The sequence below is a fragment of the Anastrepha obliqua genome, chromosome 4 (genome assembly GCF_027943255.1).
Source record: "Anastrepha obliqua isolate idAnaObli1 chromosome 4, idAnaObli1_1.0, whole genome shotgun sequence".
Taxonomy (NCBI): domain Eukaryota; kingdom Metazoa; phylum Arthropoda; class Insecta; order Diptera; family Tephritidae; genus Anastrepha; species Anastrepha obliqua.
The window spans coordinates 72,179,002-72,189,090 of NC_072895.1; the positions used below are offsets into that span (position 1 = coordinate 72,179,002).

Genomic DNA, 10,089 nt, shown 5'->3' on the forward strand with positions numbered 1-10,089 from the left:
ACTGATAACAGAGTTGCTGCATTTAAGGGGTACTTGAGCAATGTTACCTTACAGTGAATACACCAGTAATGTTCTCAATACTGTTAATAACACTAACTAATATAACATCCATTCTAAGTTTCGAAAAACTTTGACATGTTGGAGAAAGAAGTTGTTAATTTGAATTATTGTAGCAGCTTCGGCTGAGGTACCACGTTGACAAGACAATCGCTTTAGAACATCAAAGTGGAACTGCCTAGTACTTGTCTGCTCGGCAGTAACATATTCACGATAAACAATGCCGAGATCGAATGTCCATCCTGACTTGACCATGCTGACATGAAGTAAATGCTTCTGAAAAGGTATGGTTGAGTTAGGGTAGAGAGACCAAACGATGTTTTAAGCGTTTCGTACTACTGTCCGCAGGTGTAAGAAAAAAGTGAGAGCCAAAATGCCTGAGCTTGCTTGCCCAGCGAGAATAGTACGACAGTACGCCTTAAAAATAGAAAAGGAAAAAAAAATTCAATAAAATAAAACTACAGAAAAACAAGTGTTACCAGAATAAACTTTTTTTTTAAGTCGTGGTTTGGACCCTTTGTCACATATTCTGCGGTAGCACGGTGGCATAGAATCATGGTAACAAGTACGAGTTTTATGTTAAACGGATTGCAATGGAGGGTATGCATAGATATTGCAGACGCTTTGGGAAAGTGGACTTAGCGATCCGAGAGAAGGCAATGAAAACGATGTGCCGACTGCACTTTTTTGGATTGAGGCACGCATACATGTGCCGGACACAGAGAGTTGCTTAAACGGTTGGCAAACAATGGATAGATCCAGACACCCTTTTGGGGAGCTCCGTAAGAAGTTTCTACACCGACGGCTCCAAGACTGAAAATTGTGTTGAAGTGGAATGGCATTTAGGCAGTAACTTCACATATTTAAAACAGTAAAGCGTCATATTGAAATTGCACAACACTAAATTTCAACAGCCTGATAGATTTTAAAATGGATTTGTGAAACCGGGTATTATAATTGCAGACTGTATAATTAGCGAAAAGTGGCAAGGACATAAATTCAAGGTCTTCAGTGACAGTAACACTATGACTTTAGACGGGATACTGTGACAATTTTAGAACCAAGCAGAATAACGAAGTGTTTCAGGAAGCTGACAATATGGTAACAAAATTTCTTCTCAGTCAGAGAAGGAGTGAAGTGTGCTATTAATCCTAACGATTAATGATGGCGCACAAACCATGGGGCGACATACGGTCACCATAGATAACATCGATCATCCTCTGTGTACATCTTGATGGAGGAGGAGAATAGCACAGAATATTTTCATTGCCGCTGTCTGGCCTTCGCTAGATATAGAGCATTTATTTATAGCTGGGATATAATATATGTATTGAAAATGGACGAGCCACACTACTTCTTTCTCTTGACAAATCGCTTGTTTGTGGAGAAGCAATACATTTTTCAGTCTCCCCCTTTCTTTCAATGAGCAATATTGGCTCTGTGCTTACAAAATGTCTTACTTTATAAAAGAAAAAAAAAAAATAATGCCAGTTCGGAATAATAACTCAAGTTTCCAGTGACTAAACGAAAGACTTGAGCACAAATTTTATCTACTTACTTTATTTATGTTTTTTGTATTATAAACAGCACCCAACTTTAGCTATGATCTTTGAGTAAAGAAGAAACCCCAATTTTGTACTTAATTTTGAATCTCACATACACATACGTGTATATTGTTTAAAATATTTCAAGCCTTTCAATTAACACTTAAAAATATTCCTTACTTTTAATTTATTTTTTATTTTGACTTAAATAAAATATAATAATTAACACTTTATTTATTTCCACCTTTTAATGAACTTTCCTTTTCTCTCAAAAATATGGGGAGTTAAATGCGCCGGCAGTGGCACCTGCACTACTACTAGCGTACGAAGCTCCACCGCCACCATAGCTAGGGAAGCCCCCATAACCACCGTAGGAAGGGTATCCACCATAACCGCCAAAACCAGGGTAGCCTCCATAACCAAAGTTAGGAAAGTGGCGCACCACACGTCTCAGTTGCTGTGGTTGCTGCTCCAAGGACACAGCTCCTGGTTGAACCTGCTCAATACTCAGCAGCGTTTCGCGTTCAACAGGTAAGCTATAGCAAATAACCATTAGGAGAGAAAGCACCAAGCAGAACGTGTTGAATTTCATTCTCGGATCGTATTTTTCACGCCGACTGTTTGCTGTTAGAAAGTTACTCGATTTCTGCTTAGCCGCTGCGAATTTCTGAATATTTTATAGATGCAATTTCGAGAAAAGTATACGAATGGCCGATGATGCGTGAAAACAATTCGGGTTTGGATGGGTGTGTGTGTGTGTGTGTGATGCACTGTTTAACAGGTTGAGTAGCATCTTCTGGCTATGCTCTGTTACGACTGGCTTTTGTTCGTTCGTTTATTATTGTTCTAGATATTATAAGTATTTGTTTATACATATATTTTGGTTGAAATTATCAAATGAATTTTTTTTCAAATGATAAAAACCAGAGTAGCTATGCAACGATTCGAATGTGAAGAATGTCATTCAAGATACTTGCGATAGGGGATTTTTGCTGCTATAAATATTGACTAATTCATTATTTATTAATATATTTATTGTAAATAAGAGATATATAAAAAGGGGGATTTTAGAGGTATATATTTTTGTTTTTTAACAAAACAGAAATAATTTTATAAATAGAGGGTGTTTTTTTTAGAGGTTAGGTTTTCAAGATGAAATAAAACGTATATAATTTAATGTTATGGCCAAGAATTTAGCTTTATTATAAAGATAAGGGTTTGCCATTATGTTTTAAAAATGATTTCGGGCAAGTGGCCGCCGCGGCTGGCTCGAATAAATTCCAGCCGAGAGGCCCAATTTTCGACCACTTTTTGCAGCAATTGGGGCCGTATGTCAGCAATAACGCGCCGAATATTCTCTTCCAAGACGTCAATCGTCTCGGGCTTATCTGCGTAGACAAGCGACTTCACATAGCCCCACAAGAAATAGTCCAGCGGTGTTATATCGCACGATCTTGGAGGCCACGCCAAAGGTCCACGTCGCGAGATAATGCGCTCACCAAAAGTTTCCTTCAATAAATCGATTGTTGCGTTGGCTGTATGGCATGTAGCGCCGTCTTGTTGGAACCAAAGGTCGTCCACATCAACATCGTCCAATTCAGGCACGAAAAAGTCATTAATTATGGCTCTATAGCGCTCTCCATTGACTGTAACATTATGGCCGGCTTCATTTTTAAAGAAATATGGACCAATGATTCCCTCTGCCCATAGAACACACCAAACAGTGACTTTTTGAGGATGTAACGGCGTCTCAGCGATGGCTTGTGGATTATGTTCACTCCAAATGCGACAATTTTGCTTATTGACATACCCATTCAACCAAAAGTGAGCTTCATCGCTGAACAAAATTTTCTTCGATGCGTCGCGCGAACCGAACCATTATTTTCGTAATAAATTTGCACGATTTGCAAACGTTGTTCAGGTGTAAGTCTATTCATAATGAAATGGCAAACCAAACTGAGCATAAATCAAGTGACAGCTGTCAAAAAGACCATCTACGAAAAAAGTAGTGCCAACTTGAAAACCTAACCTCTAAAAAAACACCCTTTACAACAATTTTGCAATAAGTTTGCAATGTTTCCCAAGCGTAAAGGGACCCATATCATTCAAATATGATACTGGCTTTATTTCAAGACATGTAAGGGTTACCCTTTAAGGGTTAAAGGCAAGTATTTAATTCGAACGCCTTAGAATACACAGGGAGATTGTCAATATCTTGCATAATCCTTGCACAGTGTAAAAATTGTAAAGTTTTCAAAAACAAAAATTCCAATACATTCAAAAATTCCTTCCCCTTTACCTACACTTACGCACTATACCCATATCTTTCCATGCAACGGCGCGTACAAGAAGTCAAATGCGACTCTGTCCTAACTTTTTATTGTTGTTTATTTTAAGATTACTACAATTCTGCAAAATAAGTGCATATTCGGCAATTAAGCAAGACTTAGAGAATCGCCATAATATAAGTTTATTTTTCCATATTCTAGAACTATAGGCAACGTTTAAATTTCTTATTTACTCATCGGTAAGTTACTTAAAAATCGACTGCAAAGTTTCCATTAAAATCTCGGATAAACAAGAAAACGACTCGATATAAGCGTGGTAAAATGTAGGTGGTCATTACGACTTTATAGGTATTCCGGTATTAATTAATATGTGAGACAGGAAATTCGAAACAATGAAATTTGTGAAGTTTACGGAGACGATGCTGTATCAGTTCGTGTAGCACAACAATGGTTCGCTCGCTTCTATTCTGGAAATTTCGATGTGAAAGATGCACCTCGCTCCGGTCGACCTATCGTTGAAAAAGTCGATGAAATTATGGAAAAGATTGATCACATAAGCTGTCATGACATCGCCAAGACACTAAACATTCATCATCAAACGGTTTTGAACCATTTAAAAAAGGCTGGTTACAAAAAGAAGCTCGATGTTTGGGTACCACATGAATTGTCTGTGAAAAATTTAATGGACCGAATCAAGATCTGCGATTCTTTGCTGAAACGAAATGAAATCGAACCATTTCTGAAGCGAGTGGTAACAGGAGACGAAAAGTGGATCAAATACGAAAATAATGTGCGAAAAAGATCATGGTGCAAGGGTGGTGAACCTCAACAAATGGTCGCAAAGCCAGGATTGACGCCTCGAAAGGTTATGCTGTGTGTTTGGTGGGATTGGAAAGGAATCATCCACTATGAGCTGCTCCAGCCTGCTCTAACGATTGATTCTACACTTTACTGTCAACAACTGATGAGATTGAAGCAAGCAATCGACAAAAACGGCCAGAACTGATCAGCAGAAAGGGCGTCGTCTTCCATCAGAACAACGCCAGGCCACACACATCTTTGATGACTCGGCAAAAACTGGGAGAGCTTAGCTGGGAAATTTTGATACATCCACCATATAGCCCTGACCTTGCACCATCGGACTACCATTTGTTTCGGTCAATGCAGAACTCCCTTAATGGAGTAAAGTTGGCTTCAAGAGAAGCCTGTGAAAATTACTTGTCGTAGTTTTTCGCCGAGAAACCACAAAAGTTTTACACTGATGGAATACTGTCTCTAGAAGAAAAATGGCAAAAGGTACTCGACCAAAATGGTACATATTTGGTTTACTAAAGTTCATTATAAATATAAAAAAAAATGAGATGAAGTTTGATTAGAAATACGAATACCCAATATATAATACCTTTCTTTGTAATAATTATGATTGGAGTCGTTACCTTCTGTACTGGATTGGGATCAAACTAAAGCTAGTATATTCGAAATATATTCACATGTTTTCATAATAAAATAAATTTTCAAATTTAAAGGAGGTAGATTCAGGGGTAGTGTTTTCGATTTTGTCTGGTTACTTCGCAAGTGTGTTCCATAACCGATTTGCTATTGGATTTTCCATCGAGAGAGATCGGCCCCTTCCCTTGCTAGCTCAGATTGAGAGCAAAGAAAATTTCAAAGTTAGTGATTCTGTGAAGTTATTTTTTCTTTTGTTATATAATTCATAATCAGTTTTTGAAACAGCATTTTAATATCGACATCCATATTGAGGGTAACCACCAGCATACGCGTTAGATAACGAAGATGCGGATGCAGTAGCACCTGCTCCATAATCGCGTTTATGACGCAGGAGCTCGGCCATGTCCTCCGACATTAAACGCAAAGGATTCACAGTGATCTCTTCTATGTGCTCGAGTGTTGGATATGGATAGCATTGCATCGAAGCGATGAGTGCCAGAAAGAATGGGAAGATCAGGATGTTCATTTGGTTTGTTGTCTTTTTTTCCCAACTAATAAAATAATGAAGTTTGTAAGTGCTTCTCTGCGTTAATTATTGGCTTAATACGGCTTGTTTGCGAAGTTCTGCAGTGAAAAACTTTTAAAATTATTCTGCTGCTGTAAGTGCGCCGACAGTCAATTATATACTTATTGCAGCCCTGGGAAAATTTATTCCAGAAAATTCGAAATGTTAAGTTGTATTAATTACTCGTATTGAATTTTGAATTAAAAATAATAATTATTTTAAATTAAAGCTATTGTTTTTTCAAACTGGTATAATTACGCTTTCACTTTTTTGTAGCAGCTCAATGTGGTCAATGCGTAGCACTGTTTTTATGGCGTAACTGATTACAGATTTTAAAATATTGCACAACACTCAAACGTTTTTTTTGTATTAAGAGAACAATGCAGGTTTTAATTTATAAAATACTTATACATTCTTTGTAAATAGAAAAATCACAAGTAGACATTGTTTGGAAGCCTTGGTTTTTAAAAGATAGAAGGTGTTTCTAAGAAGTTATAATTTTCAAACTGTTCGCGATAAGGTGGTTGAAGAGCCGTCCACCTCAACTCGTCGTCGTGCCCAACAATTGCACCTCTCACGCTCGTCGTTGGTGAACATTATATATAAAGACTTGCATTGACACGCTTACAAAGTGCAATTGACTCAAGAACCAAAGCCTCTTGACCATTTCAAGCGTCAACAATGGTCAGAATGGTGGCAGGAAATGGCAACAGTGAATGACCAATTTTCGAAGAAAATCATCTCATCACACATTTTCACCTCAGTGGATTCGTCAATAAGGAGAATTGCCGCATTTGGGCGAATCATAATCCAAGAGTGATTGCCGAAAAACCAATGCACCCACAAAGAATGACTGTTTGGTGCGGTTTATGGGCCAGCGGCATCATTGGGCCGTATTTTTTCCTAAATGAGGCCGGTCAGGCAGTTACTGTGAATAGTGTTCGCTATCGTGAGAGGATAACGAACTTTTTATGGCCTGAATTGGAAGGTATGGATGTGGACGATATGCGGTTTCAACAGGACGGTGACACTTGTCACACATGGCTCTTGCGCGAAAAATTTGATTGCCGAATATTCTCACGTCGCGGCGATGTCAATTAGCCGCCAATATCATGTGATTTGACACCGTTGGACTTCTTTCTTAGGGGTTATTTGAAAGAAAAGGTGTACGTCGATAAGCTAGCAATAATTCAAGAGCTAAAGGCTTAGATAATTCGGCACATTAACGGCATAGACCTCAATTATGCCTCAGCGTCATCCCACGCTTTTAACTCTAATTTGAATTACTCTATTTATATCTTAATTTTTGTTATAATTCTGTTCTGAGGTAGTTGACTATGGCTGATCGTTCCATTTGCTATTACTTCATTATAGGTCTTTTTGTCATTTAAATTTATTTTCTACTTTTTAGTTCGATTAGCAATAAAAGCGTGTTTTTTAGTTTTTTTAAACTATTTTTTATTTTTAATATACTTATTCCATTGATCGTCCAATAATTGTATATCGTCCCTCCAATCTTCTTGCGGAAACTCACCAAAATGTAATATTTTTTTAAGAATAGTTGTTAAATGCGGCACCAAATTTCCAAAGAGCTTTTCCATATGAAGTTTTTCGTATAAAGGTATATTAGTAAACATGGCCACCATTCACTGCGGCTCAATCAATTTGGGGATAAAATATTTCTCTTCGCGTAATTAATATATTTTTCGAATTTGAGCCAAATCGGGCTATAAATACGATTTTTAGATATATCTCGACCACCGCTCCTCCAACGAAAAATCCTACGATTTCCTTCTAATTGGCTAAAGACGAACTTATCCTGTGAGCTTGAACATACGCGAAAAAACGGCTAAATTTTTATCTATACGATATAGAGCATTCGTTCATCTGAGATGCCTATAGTGTCAGAAGTTTCACGCTTAGTCACAAACTATATCATACTCTTGCTTAATGATTTATGGTCTTGCTGTATTTTTCTACGTCCACTACGTACTGCTTGTTTTATGATCTACAATGCTTGTAGAACCCCTTTTAAACTCTAAAATCAACCAATGTATAGTCGGAAATAGAAAGCTTATAAAAGGGGGGTTAGCTCGAAATAAAACACAGGGTTCCTTATATCCTTGTACTGCTTGGGTTCTGCATAAAACCCCAGAATGGTGCCCGCAACTGGGTAGGCAATGGCTAATTTGGAAAAGTTCCTCATAAAATGGAAGACACATATCATAAATCGGGGGATGAGCCCGACCAAACATCCAACAAAGTAATAGTAAAATATGTATATAATAACCCTCCCTGTTAATGTGTTAATAAGTAGTTATGTCGTGATGCAGAATCTGTTCCGGAACGCAAAAAATCCGACGAATATTGTGACACTGTCCTATATACAGAATTTATTGAACAAGTGCAAGCGATCATTGACGAGGACCCTTCAAAATCAATTAGGGCCCTTGCGAATGAGCTTAATGTTTCTGATCTGAAATCCTACGTTGTGCGCAGAAGACAGTTCATGTCGGAGCAAACAGAGAGTTATGTGATCAAAATATCAAATCGGCTTCGAACAAAATTACCGAGCTTATGGCCGCCTAACACCCCGGACCTTAATCCCATAGATTACTACGTATGAGACGTAATTAGCGTAAAACCAATAAGCTCCCTCATAATATCATTACTTCTCTGAAGGCTTCAATTAATACCGTTATTAATAATATGATTAAGAGAATTTGATTCGGGCACGGCTTGAGGAGGTCAATGCAGCTAATGGATATTTTATTAAATGAATTTTAGATATATAATATAATAAGTTAATGTTGTGTACAAAATTCGTGAAATTTCATTAAATTCAAATTTCATTAAATTCAGTTCAAAATAAAAGCTGGTAAACCTACTCCGGGCGGCCGCCGTAGCCGAATGGGTTGGTCCGTGACTACCATTCGGAATTCGGAGATCGTTGGTTCGAATCTCCGTGAAACAACAAAATTAAGAAAAAGCTCTTTCCAATAGCGGTCGCCTCTCGGCAGGCAATGGCAAACCTCCGAGTGTGTTTCTGCCATGAAAAAGCTCCTCATAAAAAGATCCTCCTTTCAGAGTCGGCTTGAAACTGTAGGTCTCTCTATTTGTAGAGCAACATCCAGGTGCACGCCACAAATTGGAGAAAGAACTCGACCAAGCACATAAAAAGGGTGTATTACTCTCAAATGTCCTCGAATACCGTACGCACTCGTATATGCACGATGGTTATGATCGATTTGCAAATAATGCAGAATTAAAAAATGTTCAGATAAGGGTGCTTTAAAAAAAACGTAGCCTGAGCACTAATTTCTCTCATTAAAATGTCAGCAACAAATTAAAATTGTACCCAAAGCGTTTGAAATATATTATTAAAATCCGCTCAATAAATCTACTTTGTACAATCCAGTTTTCTTTTATACATTCCAATGCACACATGCCGATGAATTCCATGCTTGTTACATCATATTTTTTTTGTCGTAATATAAAACATAACATTACTTATATCTTGAAAGCAGCTCATCACTTTTATACACTTTATTTGCCGTATTTGTTGTAGCCACCAGAACTGGCTGAAGCTTGGGCGCTGGCACTAGCACTAGCACTGGAATAACCACCATAGCCGCCACCGCCACCGCCACCGCCATTATAGCCTCTGTTGCCACCACCACCATTATAACCTCCGTAACCACCTCCACCACGGCCGCCGCCACCACAACAACCAGGACCAGAACCACGCGCTTCTCGTACATGATCGGAGTCCGCATCCGCAAGCAATGGCACGTTCACCGTATCTAACGTTTCTTGCTGATCAGCACCTGGACTGGGATAGGCATAAGCCAAAGCAAAGAATGCCAAAAGGATTGCTAGAACCAACTTCATTCTCGGTAGTAAATTTCAATAATGGTGATATGCGAAAAATTCTTAGTTGTAGACGAAGCAAATACAAATCTACTTTGATCCCTCTAAGTTGCATATCTTCGAATTTATACTAATTTCTTCCATGGTGCTCATAGAACTTTCAGCTCATAGTTTCCCCTGGGCGAGCAATTAATCATTCGAAAAAGATTGCTAACTCATAAAACAGCGTAAGTGAATGTGTTTGTTGATTTGTGAGTGTGTATGCTATTGAATTGAGTTATAATTAATGGTAAGTATACTTAAAAAATTGCTCAAC

The 10,089-nt window shown here is 38.1% G+C and overlaps 2 protein-coding genes across 2 annotated transcripts; both read right to left on the reverse strand.

The window, feature by feature from the left end:
* Positions 1–1,663: 1,663 nt before the first annotated feature.
* Positions 1,664–2,234, reverse strand: LOC129245994 (glycine-rich protein 3-like). Its single transcript, XM_054884469.1, has one exon. It carries the CDS (start codon positions 2,191–2,193, stop codon positions 1,870–1,872), a length of 324 nt encoding a protein of 107 aa, XP_054740444.1. The 5' UTR covers positions 2,194–2,234; the 3' UTR covers positions 1,664–1,869.
* A 7,015-nt stretch (positions 2,235–9,249) lies between these two features.
* LOC129245817 (uncharacterized) lies at positions 9,250–9,856 on the reverse strand. Its single transcript, XM_054884216.1, has one exon. The coding sequence runs from the start codon at positions 9,792–9,794 to the stop codon at positions 9,450–9,452; it is 345 nt and encodes a 114-aa protein (XP_054740191.1). The 5' UTR covers positions 9,795–9,856; the 3' UTR covers positions 9,250–9,449.
* Positions 9,857–10,089: the final 233 nt, after the last annotated feature.